Source organism: Merops nubicus, unplaced genomic scaffold (genome assembly GCF_000691845.1).
Source record: "Merops nubicus isolate BGI_N331 unplaced genomic scaffold, ASM69184v1 Scaffold53784, whole genome shotgun sequence".
Lineage (NCBI taxonomy): Eukaryota > Metazoa > Chordata > Aves > Coraciiformes > Meropidae > Merops > Merops nubicus.
Window position 1 is genome coordinate 1 of NW_008607324.1, and position 19,522 is coordinate 19,522.

General features: G+C 40.6%; 2 protein-coding genes across 2 annotated transcripts; one reads left to right on the forward strand and one right to left on the reverse strand.

Annotated features, from left to right (window-relative positions):
* Window positions 1-62: 62 nt before the first annotated feature.
* Window positions 63-3,239, forward strand: SLIRP (SRA stem-loop interacting RNA binding protein; the record flags this gene model as incomplete). The annotated part of the gene is made up of 3 exons (XM_008939892.1): window positions 63-140; window positions 1,934-2,041; window positions 3,180-3,239. Coding segments are annotated over 3 exons (246 nt in total), but the record flags the coding sequence as incomplete, so codon positions are not given.
* Window positions 3,240-3,242: 3 nt separating this feature from the next.
* On the reverse strand, window positions 3,243-18,987 carry SNW1 (SNW domain containing 1; the record flags this gene model as incomplete). The annotated part of the gene is made up of 13 exons (XM_008939893.1): window positions 3,243-3,995; window positions 4,074-4,237; window positions 5,222-5,339; window positions 6,081-6,177; window positions 7,864-8,005; window positions 8,348-8,464; window positions 9,351-9,416; window positions 10,089-10,158; window positions 10,252-10,356; window positions 10,853-10,959; window positions 11,049-11,144; window positions 16,255-16,416; window positions 18,834-18,987. Coding segments are annotated over 13 exons (1,603 nt in total), but the record flags the coding sequence as incomplete, so codon positions are not given.
* Window positions 18,988-19,522: the final 535 nt, after the last annotated feature.

The following is a 19,522-nucleotide window of genomic DNA, read 5'->3' on the forward strand; positions in this document are numbered from 1 at the left end:
ACCGCGTGTGCCGGCACAGCCCGCGGAGGCCGGGCCCGGCCGTGCCGGGCACGCGTAACCAGGTGCGCGTTTCCCCCACAGAGGAGCTGAAGGAGTACTTCTCCCAGTTCGGGTCGGTACAGAGGTGCCAGCTGCCGTTTGTAAGTACCCGCTCATCCTCCAGGTCGCTGTTCATGTCTTCTCGGTAGAACGGTGAAGAGGCGCTGGCCGGTACTCGTTGGGCCCCGGTGGGGCTGGCCCTGCCCAGAAGCCGGCTCCCCTGCGCCCGCGGACCTCCTTTCTGGAACCCTCTTATAATCTAGTCAGATTTCCTTCCTCTCCACCCTTAGTTCCTTGTCCCAGTGGGTGCCACTACTTACCTGCACGCTGTAGGCCTCCTTGAAGCTTGTTGGCTTCCATCATCTTTGAAAGAACATTAAAAAGCACATTCATGCTGTCACTTCTGGATAATTAACTGAAAAGTGCTTTGAGTTTCATTATCGTTGTGTTATCTTCTGACAAAGAATAAGGTGTTTACGTGCCTAGTCTCGCTCGCTAAAAAAATCTAAAGCTGTGGGTGTGAACCTATCATCTTTTCCTTCTTGTTTTCATAGCCTGTCTGGGGTGTGGGGCTCACACAAAAACCGCAGCCTCTCCAGAGTGCTCCAAGCTTTTAGCTGCTCATGCCTCTGCTCCTTAGGATATTCATCTTCTGAGCATGGAGGCCAGCAATAATAGTATCTAGTGCAGTTTCTTAGAGATGGGCAGTCAAAAAAAGTGTTCCTTTCCCACTGTGTCATGGGTAAGTTGTAGGCCATTTCTGTAGTAGAGGTTCTGCCTGCTTGTGTTTCTCCACGTGGAGTAATGGTCTGTTAAATTAAGCTCAGTGTGTAGTGAACTTCAGTCAGTGAACTCACGGGTTCACTATCAGTTAAGGACTAGTTTGGAAGTGGAGATGGATAGTTTGATGCAGTCTGTTTTTTTCTGAGCATTGAAGCTGAGGGGTATGTGTGTCTGCCTGCCTGCCTGCCATGCTTTATTCCTCAGGCCCAAGACAGAAAGTGTTGCTTCACTGCGAAGGCTGGCAGCTTACCATAAACCTGCCTCCATCACTGATTAAAGCTGAGCTGATGCATGCGTGTATATTTTGATTCAGTAATTACTTTTAGAGTGTTCATTAACACTTAAAACTTCACAAGGTACAAAAATCTGCCAGCAGCATAAGACATCTTCATTAAGGCATCAGTGGAATACAGAAACACAGGCAGTGTGACTGCAGTACCGTGTGGGTGGAAACTCCATCCGTGTTTGGAGGTGCTGCCGCTCATGCCTGATGATCAGAGCGGCAGAGCTGTTGTCAGCTCTGATAGGGATCAACGTTGTGATGAAAGGGACTTTGATAGACCTGGCTTTTCTGCATTGTCTCCTCTTTATTGACAACTGTCTTTTTTGACTGGCAAATTCTTAAAACTTTTTTTTTCTTTTCAGTGCAGTTAGTGCTTGTCATCTCGACTGGTAGCTGTTGTCTTTAGGATCCTGTGTGGCTGGTTTATCTTGCTTTATGCTTTTCAAGTACTGTGGCAGGCTTATTTTCAAATCATGCGGCCATTTAAATGTCAGTTCTGTTGTGACAGGCTTAATAGCAGATAACTGCTGCGGTTTGAAACAGCTGGATCTGCATTATTCCAGTCTTCAACTGTAATTTTAAATCTTAAAGTTTTTTATGATTGGACTCAAACTGAGAGAAAGGGGTGCAGAATAGCCTCTGCTAGGCCCCTGCATGTTCTGGATGAGAGCACCTGTCTTTTAAGTAAGTGTGAAAAAGGCTTTCAGCAAGTGTGTCAATTTCTCTGGTAATTTCTGAGTCCTTAAATCAAATATCCATAGAAGGTTTTTAATAGTCTGTGTATTTTCTACAATAACAGGATTTTATTTTTTTTAAACTGGTAACTAGGACAAAGATACAGGTTTTCACAGACGTTACGGCTGGATTAAATTCTCAGCTCCAGAAGACGTGCAGAATGTGTTTCAGAAGGATGCCCACGTACTTGAAGGTGCCAAGGTAATGTGCTAATTTCTCTACTGATGTAAGAAATTGAGCTCTTTAATTCTGCCTTTGGTTGGGCACAGTAACATCAAAGTATTGCCATACTTGTTCTAAGTGTGATAAAGCATTTTGCTACTTTGTGGGGTTTTATTTTTTTTTTTAAATCATAAATATAGGGGCAAATTACTAAGGGTGTTTTCTTGTAGACTTAGGTGTGCTTCAGCTGACCTAGCTACTCAGACCATGTACAGAGTGAAACCATAGGCAACATAGGCTGGTGTAACAAAACACGATCAGTTCATGTCTTTGAATAATTAGTAAAAATTCTTCAATATCCTTCTGACAAATAGTTTCTAACTTTGTGATTTTCCATGCTAGGGAGACATTAAGAGTAAAATGGATGGGTGAGAGACCTGAGCAATGACGCATGTTTACAATAGTGTTTCACTTGACATGGTTCATACTCCTGCAGGATATTCATTGGTTGTGATTACTTCAGTACCTGTTCCTAAGAGCTGAGCTGTGAGTTAAAACTGGTACAAAAATGGAATCAGAAATTAAGGAGTGGTTTGCCAACTTCAGTCATAAACTGTGACAAGCCAGGCAATAGGCTGATCCCTCAAACTGTGCCAAAAGCAACTAGGATGTTATGCTATTACCAAAGTAAATACTAGGAATAGCATAGATGAGCATTTAGTGTCAATTTAATGAAAATTATTTTGCTTTTTATTCTTGAAGCTGTAATATGGCCACATTCACAGAACTGCCCAGGCTCCGAGGACTACACTCTCACAAGAGGTGCAAGAGCTAACAGCCACCTACCTTTATGGTGAAATAAAAAGGAGAAGGCATAAGCAAAATACAGGAGCAATTCTCCCACTTTGTTCTAGGGTAGTTTTAGACAGTTAACTTCTATTACTTTTACTTGAAAGCACAAGCTTTGCAGATTCGTTTTGCTGATACAACTTGTAATTGATCTGCAAATTGTAGTCAGCTTTCAAGTCAGGAGCTTAGCAGTTGTGGTTATGGCTCATGAAACTGAACCGGTTATAAACTCATCTTCCACTTGACCCGTGAATGCTTTAGAAGATCAGAAATTAAAAATGTCAAACCTTCTTGCCTAACTCATCTGAATGATTTCCACTGTTTTCAGCTTGCTCTCAAACAGCAGACCCGTAGAAGACGCAGTCAAAGAAAGAATCCAAGCGAGTGAACAGTGGAAGGAGGCTTTATTTCACTGAATGTAAAACTAAAATAAAGGTTACTGATAAACTATGAATGTGTACCTGTTTTAAAACAGAATCCAGCTGTTTCCCCTCCTTGTTCAAATAAACTGGATAGCCACACTAAAGGAACAGTGAATCGTAAGCTCCCTAGCATCCATTACAGCACAAGACAGCAATTATATACAGCAGGAAACCTTTTAACAGAGGAAGAAAAGCTACCTAGAAAAACTAAAGCTGTAGGAAGGGGCTACATTCTTACCCTGAGATGCTGGGCAACAGGGACTCAGCAAAGTAGAGCACTTGCTGAAGAACAATTCCCTTGTGTACTGTTTCAAAAAGGTCTCCATTCCTCCACTCTTCAGGGGTAGCTGTCCTAGGCAGAAGAATTAATCTGTGTATGTATGTCTCCACACGACAAAGAGTTGTGAACTGCTGTGCTACACTGCCAGCCTCCTATACACCTCTGGTGTTAAAAATGCCTTTTGCATGAAGTCCAAGCTTGCAGTCCGTTTCTCTACCTCTCTGGGAGCAGAGACATTCAGTCCTTCCTCCTCTTCTTGCTCTCATGCTCATGCTCTTTAGGGCGGCTGCTATCCGATGGCCGTTTGGAACCACCGTGTTGCTTAGCTTCTTCCAGAAACTTGTCCAAACCAAATGGATCCTCCTCAAATTGAACTGGTCCATCTCTGCCCCTCCCTCTGGTGTTACGATCAGAGTTAGAAAACTCCTTGTCAGGAACAAACCTGCAGGAGAAGAGACAATGCTCAATTGACTCCAACTTCAGAGTACAAATTCTCAGAGTATTTATTAACTTTTCTTACCTATTGGTCTTTATTCGAGCCTCTAGATCATCACCGTACATGTCCTTATCCACATTTTTGCTTGGCCTGTAGATGTTTTGGGCCATATCCTTGCCACTTCTCCAAGGCTGGTCATAAACATTATAGATTTCATCCTCCCCTCCAGCAAAGCCACTGTCCATACCCTGCAAAGAAGAACAGCAGTGTAACACAAATGAGGCTGCAAAACTTCAGCGAATTCATTTCAACATCAGGATGGTGTCACACATACACAGAGATGGTACTGTGTGGTTTACTATCTTCAAGTGAGTTCAAGCACTTTTAAGATGCAAGTGGTTTTGGGTCTGGGATTAAGTCTAGAGAGCATGACACAATCATACAAGCCTCTGTCAGGGCCACTTCTACTCTTCCAGAAAGCTACAGGGAGGATTACAGGCCATTCCTCTTCCAGAATATTGCATGGTTTTAGTCTGCCCTGCAAGTGCAGCTGTCTGTAATAGCCAAGTACAACCATACAGAAATGTATATTATTCAGAATCTCCGGAAGACAAGATTTAAGCTGACTGATCCAAATCACACAGAGGCTTATGTAAACTCTGAAAGCAGAAGTGCCTGCTTGTTCACTTTTCATTCATCAGCTTTCCCTTCTGCCTGCAAGTCCTCCACTGGAGACGTGAAAAAGAATGATTGACAAGTGCAGGTCTATTCAGGGACTTTTTGAAGCCTAATCTACTTTTTCATCTATGAATAGTGTAAAGTTCAGGGAAAAGAAGTGTTGCTGTTAACTATTTATAGCTGCAGAAGGATTTTAACATAAGCAATAATGGGAAGAGAATGTATTTACTTGCTTCTCTCAGAACAGATTTCCCTTATTCAGTCAGTACATTTGTACAAAAGAAGAAAATGAGGTCATTACAGCTTGAAGGCAAAATAGCTTCTTATGCCCCCTTGAGAAAAACCACCACAACAACTTTAATCCAGTTACACATTCAGAATATTCCATTTTTATTGCATCAGCTATGGCTAAAGGAGACCAATAGTTATGCAGGGACTTATTTGAGAGTATATCCACACCAGCCATGAGAGCAGGGTCCCTTTAGTATTCTAGCCATACCCACAAAGGAAGTGTTCTTGCAGAGAGTTACGCAGCTGTGAAAAGGCATTTTTACCTTGCTCTGGTTGAACAGCCTCTGGTCGTATTGGATTTCATTGGATGGCCTGGGGTTGGGTACCCCTAGGGCAATAACTTCACTGATATCTCTGTTCTCGTTTCTCTGCAGCTTTGACCTGAATTCAGAATTTTTAGTTTTATTAGTTCAGTAAACTGTTCTTTGTTGACATGCTCAATAGCAACTTGAACCTGTAATAGTTACTAACAATTTGCCTCAGGAGCCAGACTTTGACTGTTGCCCTTCCTTACTAGGTAACATTTAAAATTTGTGTCCTGGCAAAGGAAACCTTTGGGAAAGTTATGTACAGCTGGGCATGACATTTAAATTTGCTTTCCACTATCTGCAATCTACATCAAGCTGACTTGCTCTAAAATGTCGTATTTATTTTTTGCACCAGTGTAATTATATTTAAACCAGTGTAATTATGTTCTGGGAAGGCCGAACAATCTACTTCTAAGATACTAGAGATTTTAAGACTCCAGAAATTATTTGTGCTCAGAAATCTCGCTGGCTTGGGCAAACAAGGTAGTCCAGCCTACTGCACTGATAAATCTAAGCTTACTTCAAGTGAACAGCTTCAAGAAACAGAGCTGCTAATGATACTCTGCTCATACTGAAGGTCGAAGGTCCAGGTTTCAACCGCTGACATCGACATGTTAATTGAATCTTAATATACTCATGTTCTGCTAAATAAAAACCCACCCCAAACTAACCACACACCTCCCCCCATCCCCCATTGATCTGGAAAATTCTAATATTCAGGCACCAACATCAAGCAAAAGGAAGCCCTGTGTAACAGTTTCCCTAGTGGGGAAGCTGGTGCCAGTGCAGGAATAAAGTGGGTTTTGTGACTCACCTTTTGTCAGGGGCTGCCCTGGACAGATTTCTGTCATGCTGTCGCTCTTTGCGCCGTTCATGTCTGATTTCATCTCTTTCTCTGACTTCTCCATCCTCTGAACAAATTTGAGATTGATCATTATAGACAAATATTTGAAGTTTGAATTAACTATGCCACAGCCATTGGCACAGTGATTGAATTCAGTATTCTTTTACAGAATAGAAGCCACTCCTAGCCCTATTTAAAATGTTAAACTGCAAACAAACTGAACACATGGAATACCACAGTTTTCTTATGCCACAAGAAATTAACTGTCCTTGACAAGAGAGTTAAAGCAGACAAGCACAGCAACTATATTCTAAATCCCTGAAAGCTGAGAAAATACCTCTCCATCTACGAATTAATATACCACAACACCTACAGATCATCATATCATGCTTTTAAGTGTAAAAATATCATTCAAACACACAGGCATTTAAGTGCTTTGAAGAACATTCTGTGACTCGGTATCACAGAATCATTCCGGTTGGCTGGGAGTCTCTGGGTCAGCCTCCTGCTGTAAATGGGATCAATGCTGAATTCAAACCAGGCTGCTCAGGGATTTGGCCACTCAGGTGGAGAACACCCCCGACAGAGATGGCCAGCCTCCCTGGGCAACCTGTCCCACTGCTGCTTGTCCTCCCAGTGAAAATTCTTCGCTTCAAACATAGGTGGAATCTCCTGGTTCAACTTTTTTCCACTGTGCAGCTTATTGAAGAGCTCTCATGGTCTTTTTTAGATATGGGAAAGCTCTCATTAGGTGCCCCGAGTGCCACATCTTCTCTCGGCAGAACAAGCTTCATTCTCTTGGCATCTCCCAACACACAGATACTCCAGCCCCCTGACCATTCTGATGGCCCTCCACTGAACTTTGATCAATGTCTTGTACCCGAGGGCCCGTAACTACACACAGTATTCCACATTAAGTTTAACAAGTCACCAGTAAAAGGAATTACTTCCCCTGACCACTTAGTTATGCTGCTGCAGATAAAACTTCGTATGCCCTCAGCATTACTGCTGCCAGGGCTCACTGCTGGCTCACACTTAGTATATTGTCCACTAGGACTCCCAGGTCCCTCTCAACAGAGGGGCTCAGAACACAGCCAGTTCCTAGCCTGCTGGGAAGAGGTCAGTCAATCCCAGCTGCAGGATTTGGTATTACAAGACCATATCCTCCACATTTTAGACAGATCTAACTGCTCTGTAAGTTCAGCATCTTGATCTCTGAGGTGTCACTGCAATCGAAACAAGCTTTATCACAATGGTTATGATTTACTTAGGTGAGCAATTTTGGGGCCTACAGAACTATGGTTCTGCAAAACCCGCAGTAACAATGCAAGAGACAGAATATGGCATTTACCATGTTTGAAAGCTTAAAAATAGATCAGTTCTTGTAAAGTTGCTGTTTCATCTGCAACAAGCCTTTTCTCAGAATTAGTTTAGAAGAGCCTACAAAAGCCATTACGTGCACAGATCCATTAACAACTCCTGAAATAATCAACAGATGTCCTAAACCTTGTATGCACAGTCATACTGCTGTGAGGTTCAAATCCAGATCCCACGAAATTCATGTCTTTACTTGATCAGACAGTGAAGAACAGATGTCATGCTCAGAAATTACAGTTGGTATTTAGGTATTATAAGTTCTCAGTATAGGGATATATAAGCTGATAGACAGGCATATAAGTTCTCAGGTTATTTCTTCAAACACAGATTTCAAAGAGTGCTAAAAAACACCCCAGAGCATCTTAAAGCTATGTACCTTTTTCAACATGGGTTTTGATCCCTGCTCTTCTCTCCCTGGCTTTCTGAGCCATTTCTCGGAGCTTCTCCTCATGTTTCTCCTTTTCTTTCTGAGCCATCTTCCTCTCCACCTGGGCACGCATCTCCACTGCCTCACGAGCCTGCACACAAAAGCTACAGTTAAGAGGGCTGAGAGCTAGCACCTGGCACGCAAGCACATCTGTCACAGAGTTACCCAGTGACCCAGGCAGGAATCAGGCCACAGAAGAAGTTCAACACCAGAGAGCCACAGCAGTTAGAGCTGGGAGGCAGGATGCATGACCTCCAGCAAGTTAACCCACACTGAGCCACTGATTCAAAGACACAAGGGTCATCTATTTTGTCTGTTAGCCAAGGAGGAGGACAAATCAAACCACTATAGCCTCATAGTTATTTTCTCAAGGAAATAAACATACAAAGAAGGTAAAATCAACAGAACAAGGCAGTTTAAAGAACCACTTGACCTTTCTGTCAGCGATATAGAGAGCCTCAGCAAGCTTGGCAAAGTTTTCATTAATATGAACAGTCTGCAATCCTCTACCATCCGCAGCCAGACGCTTGTCTAATGGAATGGTGTAACCCTACGGTGGAAACAGGTGGTTAACCACAGAAACTAACATTATTTGTAATAACAAACATTATTACATTTATTGTGTAAGAAAACAAAAACTCACACAAAACTCACAGCCCATCATAAACATGCCTCAATGGACCTCCTTTTTAAGTACTGCAAATTTATACGAGGTGATACTGAGCTTTGTCCCAGTTTCACAAATCTCCATCTCCCTTCAAGTTACATCTTAATAGGAATGACAGTTTTTGGTCCAATTTTTGTATTTAGAACTGGAGCTAAGAGTTTTCTCAGTCTCTAAGCTACCATTTGTGCTTAAAAATAGTTTTCCGGGCAGCCTTGCCCCTTACTTTCTAATTTTGAATTGGCTAACCTCTTAACAGGTAGGAAAACACTTTAGGAAAAACAAAGAGACTAAATGCCAATTTTGCTCTCAAAAGCTAAAACCTAAAATTATTTATAGATTATATTTTAGGAGTCTTTAGTGAGCTCTCCAATTTTTTTCCTTTTATTTTAGCATCTGTAACCTAAAATTTGATCTACTAATTAGCACAAATCCCAGTTATGCAGCTGTGTTGGGATAGGAAAAAAGAAACCTAACCCACATCCAAATATGCAGCTTTTTCTGCCTCCATTTCAAGAGGCTGCCTCATGACAACACCTTGCTAAGTTTGAGAATGATCAGACCTGTTACTGCAGCAAATTCTAGATTCTCCCTCCCCTTATAAGTCAAAGAGAAAAAACAAGTTGTACAGTCATGTGTTTTCCATGCTGGAAGGAGTTAGTTTACCTGACTCTAGAAATTTAAAACCAGTATTATTCAAGCTTCCATCATTCACAGAAATCTTCCAACAGGGTGCAACATTAGAAAGATGAATTTATTACAACTTAATTACCTTTGCATTTTTCCAGTTTGAAATGCACGGAGGTATTTTCCACTCCTGCTGCTCTTTCACTGTCATCTGATTTAAGAGAAGAAGCAAAGTCATCTTTAGATTTATAGCAAAAGAAAATAGCTTTCTTTCTCAAAGGCAGCTATGAAACTATTGAAATAAACTGAAGTACAAAGTTCAAGACACTGCTACAAAGCCCCCAACTCTTACTAGCAGCAATGAGATGTTAATTTCTGCACTGTACCTTTGCCAACACTGCACAACAGCTCTTCAGCCATCCTTCTATCACACAGGCCAGAATTCCCTGCCTGCTTGCTAATGTTGGCACATTTAACAGCAGTTCCAGTTGTAAGAAACTGATGAGCCTCCACTACGCTCTGTCTCAGAAGGAGCTAATCCATAGTAACACAAGTTAGTGTTATTAAGGATTAGTTTGACAGTGCTGTCTAAAAGCCCCAGTCAACTCATCCATGCCATGAACAAACACAGCAAGGCAGCCCTGCATAAAATCTATATGAAATCTGCTCAATCTATGACAAGGTACACAGGAAGAGAGCTATTTTCCAAATTGCCCAAACAAATAAAAAAAAAAACAGGAAGGCTGCACCAGGCACCAAGTTCATCACTTAACATCACAGCAAAAGAGCAGTAAGAAGGTGCATGGAAATGAAGTAGGTCAAAGCAGAACTTGTGAAACCATCTAGAATTCAAAACAGTGAGAACAGCTATGGCATTTCATACCTTTCTACTAGGAGAGTGCATTACAGGTGCCGGCGGAGATGGTGGTCCACGGGGAATCTTCTTGTTAATTCTGAACAATTAAGAGAAGAATTACAGTCAGCATTCTGTATGGAAATACACTTCAGAATCTTCTATTTGCCACAAACAAGTGTTGAACAGTTACTTGAATCTTGGAGGCTCCATGGGGTCCTTCTGCATTTCCACCATCCGAATAACTCTCTGTTTCGCTCCAGAGTTGAAGGCAACACCTTGCTGAGATGGTGTGTACCTGAATAAAACAAAGTGTTCAGTTCTCTCCATGCAGCTAAATATTTCTCGCCCACCTCCATTTTTATTCAGTTCACTGGCCTAGCTCCATTTCCATTTTATCCACACCATTTTAAGACTTTTCCACTGTGAACACCAGAAGTGGATAACTGTGCAGAGGCTACTGGACTGAATGCAGAGAAGCCATTACACCAGCCTTGTCTCGGCTTGAAACTCCCCATTTTCAGGGAAGCATCGTTAATAGCACTCCCTGACAAATCTGTATTTTATTACCAATACCATAACCCCTCCATGAAGTGTCACAGCTTGTGACATATAAAGACGTATTTCAACACACTTGAAACCACATTATCATTAGTGGGTTAATTCAAAAGACAAAAGCCAGTTTCATATTACTTCCAGGAGAAAGATACTACTTCGCAGAAATTCAAGGAATATCCCCATCTTAATAATTTTTTTATAGAACACCACCTTACACACACACCAGCACCACATACCGAATGTACTGGGCAGGAGCTAGTTTGTCAGCTGCTCGAACTGGCATGGCTGCTGCAACTTTTTGGGAGACTGATTTCTCCAAGGCTGCTCTCGTCTTCTCTGTTATCTGAGGACAAGAATACCACAGAATGCATCTCATCACATACCCAAGACATATGACCTCCCACTGGTAACTAGGCACATCAGTGCACATACCTCCCTAATTGTCTCCTCGTCTGGTCTCTGCAGCTCAGGATCATCCACGTTCATGACCTCTTTTGGCACAAGATCTGTGTACTTGCTGTAAATAACCTGGAAGTCATTATATTTTATTAGTGCTGGTGAACAGGAATAAAAATACATATATTAAAGGAAATGTTTCAGGTCAAGATTATACTCTAGGTAGTAATTAAAACCTGTAGAGAGCTCTACTTACATACTCTTCAATGACTCCCATAGAGCAGGAATATAGTCTGGACCCCATTTTACAGATGGAATAACTGAGGAAAAGCAGCAATTTTATTCAATATAATTATGTAAATCACTCTCAGAACTGGGATCAGACACCAGTTTTCCTGCTTCCTTTTCCTACTCTCTTCCTTATTCAGGTTCCCCAAGACAGACAAAAAAAAAAAATCCATGTGTACTTCAAGGATTACTTAAAAATTTAATACAATTTTTTTCAGCATCTAGATTTTTTTCAATGTTTGCTATTTCCTTGAAAAAAAATAATGCTTGAGAAATCTTCTTGATACTTTCCCTTATGCAGGTACTTCAGTCTTCATACAACATGCAGCTAGCTGCCAGTAGCTTTAAGCCCAAATTTTAAATACAGGGAAAGAACACTATTAAATGGCTACAGTGAAAAATGTATTGTCTTTCATTAATGCTTCACATTTGTCCAACAAAACATCAGAAAGTCTTAGTTCGAAGGCTGAAAAGTCATTAGAACTATTATTTCTATTTCGTTAAAAAGTGCATCTCCAACTACGAAATCAACCTTTAGCCTCAGTGTTAGTTTGTCACACAAAAGCCATTTACTGTTTCTCAGCCTTCACTCCTAAAATTTTAATCCTTTAAATTAGTAGCAGTAATGTCCTGGCTTCTCAGATGCCAAATGAAGGACATCTGAAAAGCAGTGTTCCTCTAATGTAATTAAGTGAAAGTGTCTTGCTGCATGAAGAACAAAGTATGCTGCAAGAGCTCAGAGTACCCCAGAAGGCAAAAAAGAAAATAAAATTTAAGAGGTGCTCTAAAAACTGCAGTATACTGGGGTACAAATGAGCTACATGAACTAATTAAATCCTGAAGTATTGCACACAAATGCCAAGCTGCAATAATATGGAAGAAATCTATAATATAAACTAGCTTTGTAATACAAAAATTTTTGTCTCGATCAGAAACTTGATAAATTTGCATGTTCTAATTGGAGACCTTTTTTGAGGTGATGTAGAAAAATATGTTGCATTGTTGTTTTTCTAGAGACTTGGCTGATTTTACCAGTAATGTTGAGACATTATCTAAGCTAAAGACTTGGATTGTTTGATATTTCAGTATGCCCATCCACTACCATTCTTCATCTATGAAACTTAAAAAGCATCAGCCTGTTTCAGATATGTCAAGCAGAAATTCCTTCTAGGCAGAAACAAAATGCTTGATTTTTGGTAGAGCTACGTGTTTTTCTCTCTGCCTGGGGGAGCCTTAACATGCAGCAATCTGCGTGCCACTGCCACCAGAAAGAGAGCAACCTTAACTAACTGGTTGCGTAAGATACTGCAGCTCACGGTAGGATTCAGACAATCACATTCCATTTCAGAAGACACCTGATAGACCCAAGTGTCTTGACAGAAATTTCTTGATTAACACCACAAATCCCTCCCCCTTCAATGTGTTTTATTCTATATATCCACACCAGCCCTGTACAGTCTTCATCAATCCTGTGTGAATCAAGAAGCTACCCTCAAGCATTGAAGAATTTGTTCCTTCCTTGTCAAAGAATGGTTTCTCCATATGAAACATACAGTACTTTAAAGTCATTACAATTACCTGGTTGTAAGCCTGACACACAACAGAGAAAAAATTGGTGATAAGCTCTCAAACCAAGCTCTACCACAAAGGCAACTACATGACAAGTAAACTTTTGATGATTTCGTTTACATTCATGTTTTCTTGACCTGTTCCATCCCTGGTGTTAGGAGCTCCTTCAACAATGGAACTACTCTCTCTTGTAAATGTTTCAATTGATTTTACAATCCTGAGGAAAAAAAAAAATGTAGGTAATATCTGTGGTTCTTTATTTTTACTCCTTTAACATCTAAGCCACAGTCTTGGTCCACCAAGAAGAAATCCAACTCCTGCACAGAAAAATCATCTTTGCCAGAAAAAAAACTAAAGAAATTCCTGGATTTCACTCATTCTTCTGTCTTAATAAAAATACAGGAAGCAATTATATGTCCTTATTTTCCTAATAATGGGAGAGCGTAAGTCACAAAAATATATAAATTTATTCTTGCATTATTTTAGCCTTGCTTTTATTAATGTGAGTAGACAAAGTACTGGAAGAATCTATAGCGGCACAAGACTAACCACACAGCTAACGTGGTAAATCCTTCACCTGGACAACCAGGTGGAACTCCATCCTCGGATCCATGAGGTGTTGCATCCAGGTTCGTCAACATTATCCAGCATCTCATATCTAGCATCTCATATCTAGCAGACTTTCTGCCAGCCCCAAACAGGAGCCCTGTCAGACTATATTATATATGTCAGCATTTTTCAAGGGAAGTTCTCTGAAGCAAGTTTAAAAAAAAAATACGTAAGGGAGCAGATGCAAGAGAGACGAAACACTGCAATAGTGAAAACCACTGACAAGCCATGGAGATGTAGGGCCTGGGTAACGGAACTGCTGCCTCTACAAGAAGGCAGAGCGCTAAATTCTATTTCAAAAGCAAAATTTGCTTCTTAACTTAGACCAAACAAGTAGCTCACAGAATAGGATCAGAAACTCCATCTAATTTCTGGCAGGTTGCTAAGTAACTGTTTCTCTTCATTTAAAGTATTAAGATTGAAGAAGTATTTGAATTGTGACCACAGCTGTCAGGATAATGAAACTTCTGTATATAATCCTACTGACCCTTTGCTATTAGAAGTTCTTACAGAAAATATTTCACACTGTTTAGCTTGACACAGATCACTGAAGAAGTGCTCCCTCCCTATGACACCTCTGTCAATACTTCCTCTCTCCTGCAGAACAAACCAAGCAATAGCAGTTCTGCTACTTCCAATGCAAATGTTTCAAATATCTATTTTCCCCCAGTTTTACTCCTCCTTGAATCACCATTCTTAATCTCTGTCTCAGCATTTACATCCAGCTGGATGCAATCAGAATCAAACCAACCCAGAAGGCAAAGCTTCAGGTGAGGAAACCCTAATTCCAGTTCTGCAGTGCCCAGCTTTGGAAAAGTCATACATCTTCTGTTCTGGTAAGCATGGCTACAAAGTGAGAATATTACTGCTTCATTATGGAAGCCATATGGGAAGCACAGGAATGCTGGCACAGATTGTGATGATATTCACAAATCAAGTATCACAAATGTTAACAGCTTAAATTTAACTTCACCCGTTCTAAGTATTTTCCTAACTCTGAACCAAATAAGACACAGCAAAAGATAAGTAATTTTTGTCTAAAGCCCACAATCTTTTCCAGTGCTTTTTCAAAATATACTTAGATCCCAATTTGAACGATTCTGTTACATGCATGTTAAATCTTACCCTAAAGGTAAGTAAAGATGTATTTGACAAGTTGTAAAACTGAATGTTCAATTACAGTGACTTCCCCCCCCCTTTATTTGCTCTACAGCTTCCCCAAAGTCAGTATGATGTTTACTTCTTGTCTACTTATTGGTGCCAAAATATTTTTTATGCTTTGTGATAAGCCAAATTTCTATTTAGTATCAAGTATAAAATATTTAGTCACAAAATTCTTTAAGTGCAATTAGTATTTTTACACCTTCCTCCTGACAAATAATTCAAGACACTACATTAAAATCTGACTGAACCCAAATGAAAGTCCCTCCAATAACAATATTGCCCCTGCTGTTGTTTAGCGTCACTACTTTCTATCAGATGACAGCATAGAGTCTGATCTGAACTCATCTTTTTTCCAAGGTATGGCAGTAACTGATGATGCACAGGATGAGAATATACAAGATTTGGCACTTTTTTGACGCTCAACAGAGTATTACTTAAAACTGAAATCCTACTGGTATTATCTTTCTACAACTTTGGCCATTGTAGGATCAATTTAAAGGACCAATAAAAAATTATCTGTTAAATAAAAGAAAGATTTCCCCTGATATTCTTAGAATGCTCTTAGAACCCCTGGTTTCTTGGTTTGAAAACTAAAGTTCACCTTTTGTTTTTCTGTTTAGATAGGTCTTCCCCTTCTCTCATTTACAGTAAGACAAGGGATATATTATATATCAATAAGCTTTTCAAGGCTTAAGTAAAAGCAGGGGAAGTCAAATTCGTTTCAAAACTATTCATATCTATTAACTAAAACACCACCTGTAGTTAACCTTCTTAGATGTTCTGTCTGTTGCCCTATTCTTTACAGGAGATGCTTGCTTTAAGAAGCAGCTGGTCATACACTTGCTCATGCCTCAGCAGTTTTCCAGCCTCAAACACCTGCTTAAGAGAAGTAAAGTTTTAATGTAGTCTACTTTCTTACATTTGAAAAGGTAGAGGTACTCTCCAAAGTGGACTTAGGAGAGGCATGTACGCAGGCTCCTCAATCCTAGTTAGGACTTTGAGATGAAGTGTCAACTCTTTGTTTTACAAAGGCTACTGTATACGGAAACTGAAGTTGGTTCCCATTAAACTTGAAGAAAATCTTGCCATCACTAACTTCAGCACAAAAATTTTGGAGTACCACCACTGGCAATACTTTCTGCTGCCATTAAAAAAGAAGGAAAAACATAGCACAAGAAAAGAGCACCCTACAGTACTGAAAAGAGACAGAAGCATCAAATGTTAGATTAGTAATACACAAGGTTTAGAATTTTGAAAGCTGAACTGTGTTTCTAGTCTTTTTTTTGCCCCCTCTCTACACACTGCAATGAGGCTGCCTGCCATCAGGCCCATTTTCAGCTTCTTGCCTTCATTGGAAAGCTAATGAAAGCTGCTCAGCTATCAAGTTTTGTGTAGAGAGTCTGACTATTTTTGCCTTACCTTTTAACTACATAACAGAGAAGATCACACAGTGATCCCAGTCAAAATGCTTCCATTTGTCTGATGTGATTTCAGTTCTTAAATTTTAACAAACCCGGATGCAATCCACTTGGCTAATGCCAGACCAAAGAATTTAAGTATAGCCATACATACGTACAGCTTTCCCCGGTCTACCTGTCTGAGGAAATATTACCTTGTCCTTTGATTGTCCTTGTCGAGCAATTGCATCGTATTTTATTTTTCCTTCTGCATCCACCTGAACAGCCAAAGCATTGGACATTTTCTTCTTTCGGCCCATATCCAACGGATACTGGGCCACGTGAATCTCTGGGAAAGCACCCCCATCTCCAAAATCCTACAGAAAAGGAAAAGTAGTGAATGACTGAAAGACAAAAGCATGGGATAACGTTTGCACAGGTGGGAAAGGCAATGAAAGAGTGGATTGATTTTAACAAAACAGAACATTGCCAGAGTGCTCTATGGGCTTGATTGTTCCCCCTGGTGGGAGAGCCATGGGCTACACAACTCCGGCTCACTGAAAGGCAAGACGCTGAAGTGCGCAGACATCTCCCACTCGCTATTCCCTGCACAGAGCAACAGCCCGTGGCACTGACTAGCACGTGCAGGCACTACCAGGCTACAAACAATACAGGATTTAAATATTTAATTCACATGGGAGTTAATTAGACATTTAAAAATCAATCTTCTGCAATAAAGCAACTGTGGGAATAATAAAATCACAAGAGCTGCATTTTTTAATGAAAATTTCTACTGTTTATTTGTTGCTTTTCACACCGTAATGAAGAAGTTAAAACCCACTTTCCACTCCTTTCACAACTTGCAGCTCCTGTCTTTACAATGTTATGAATGACAAACTACCCCGTTTCCTTACTTTGACATGTGAATACATTGCAAATCCAGCCACCACCCAACAGCAACCACCCAGTATCCTTAAACTGACTTGCTCTTTCGCTCAGTGTGTTCCTGTAAAAGCATTTAATGAACAGATAACTAAAAAGACCTCTTAAAGCTGACCATCCTGACTCAGCAACACTGAGGACGCACACAGAAATGTGCATACTACCCATGAACCAACTTCAGGTGACAGTTTCAAATGCAATCCTTCAGAGGAAGCATTTGCTTAAAGCAGCACGAGCATCCTCCCCACCCTCTGCTGCAATGGTACTGCCTATGTGGAGTCTAAGAAGGAACCAGATCAAAGAAGAATAATGGGTGTCTTGGGTAGATGACTCTCCCACCACGTTCACCATGCACACTGCTGCAACAGAGAGCATGGGTTGAGGCTGAAATGAATGAGCAGAAGACTTCCTTCCAAAGGAGAACATGCTTATGACATTCTTAAGTGAAATACACAGTCAGTTATTTAATGTCTTCCACAGCATGTCTAATATACAACAATTAATTACAGAATCAGCGTTAAAAATACATGCCAGAACAAAAATTATCCATTCCTCAAAATTTTTTGCTTGACTCTTGATCTATTAAGAACAGAGTTTGGTTTTTTCCAACAGTGGCATTCCAGGAGTACTGGACAAAGGTTACATTTTGGAAACATTTACTGCTCTTGAAGAATTTGAATTTGTTTACAAGAAATAAAAGAGTCCTTAACAGTCTTTTTGAGATGTGTAGCACTTTATGGCCCAGTGATGCTAGAAACTATGAGAACTTTCATCACTTGACTTCTTCAGAAGCTCTTTTACCAACGCTTAGAAATAAGAAGCATTAAAATATTAACTTTAGTAATCAACAGCGTAGGGAGGGAACCCAACACTGGGTGTACTGAAGGTATAATTTTTAACATCATATGCTTTGTTAAATGCTGAACCTACATAAAAATGTTTTCTTTCAGAGAACCACCGCAACTACTATTTGAAGCCACGTCATCTAGCACTAATGGATTACCACGGTATAGTGCTGGATCTATCTTTACAAAAATGGGACTCAAAAAGTAAGTGAGGGCAAGGCTGTTACCAGGTCATGAAATGATGATGTATTTGGCAACGATGCATGATCATACACGAGATACAGTATCAAAACTTCAGCAGCATGCCCTGTTCCAAGAGCACTGGCTTGTGACTCTGATACCAGAGCATGTCTCAGATGTTATTGTCAAGCACCATTTCAAAGTCTGCAATGTTTTGTGCCTCACAGTGAGAGGCTGTACTAAAACAGCTCTGTAATCAAACCCATGTATCTCTATTTTCCCTTCTATTTTTTAACATTTCCAGTTGAAATTAAGTTACTCTGGCAAGTTTCCTTCCAATGCTAACACTTTTCTCCCCAGACAGCAGTTATCTTTTGATACACCAAGAATAAAATACACAAGGTCATTCTATTCTCTGATATACACATTCACTTATTCCAACTATAATCTGGAATGAGTATTTAGCAAATAATGACAGAGGAACAACATGGATGTCCTTCTCAGAGGATCCTTGCATCCACATATTGTAAGATGAAAGGGCCATAGACCTATTTCCATATTACAACACAAGAATCCCTGAAGGGAAGAATCTTTATAACATCCTGTTTACCACCAAACACTGTAAGCAATCTGGTGAATTAGAACAACCTCCCCCAACCCAAGAATATATTAAGCAGTCTGGATGGAAATGATGTATGTGGTAAGGCTCTGCACAATTCTGAGCTGTGCTGAAGATGCACAGTTTATTTCTGCTCCAGAAAATATACTTCCTTCCCCCTCCCCCCCCTTAGCAGACACACTACTACAGCGTGAATTTAAGTAGGTACCTCTAGCACCCGTGGTATCCATCCTTTCCGGTAACCATATGGGGGAGGCTCCCTTCGTGATGAGACTAGAGCAGTCTGCCTAGATCTTTGGGCTCTTGCTCTTTCTTCTAGCTCTAGCTGGTCTTGAGACAGCTGGGTTGGAGCTGGTAAAAAACTGCACATTCATGGACAGCCACCAAAAAAAGACAAGACATAAAAAGTTAATTCTGATAATTTCACTCCGTGACACTCAACCATGCTTGACCCTACTACTAAATCATTACTTTCTCTACAATCACTCTATACTGACTAAGAAACAACTTATTAAAGTTGAGTATTGCTCACAAAGCTAATGGCAGCAATTTCTGAGATTATACAGGCAAAAGCAATGTGCACTCTTTCAGCATTTTCACACCATGTTTGACCAGGAGCGTGACAATGCCCACTCTCCTCCCACTGGGTATTCTTTCCACCACTATGGCACAGAAAGAGGAACTACGTCTCTAGCGCCGAAGACCCCCCCCCACTTCCTTTCTCTCAAGGAGAACGCCCACAAAGAGACCTGTCAACAACGTCTCTCCTTAACGCCAGATACCTCCCGGCCACTGCCACGAAGTCGAACTCAAATTTCTAGACTTCCTATTTTTCAGCTCGTCTGGTCTACAGAGCCCTTTCGCCTTTAGCAAGAGAGGGTCCCTCTCCGAGAGAGT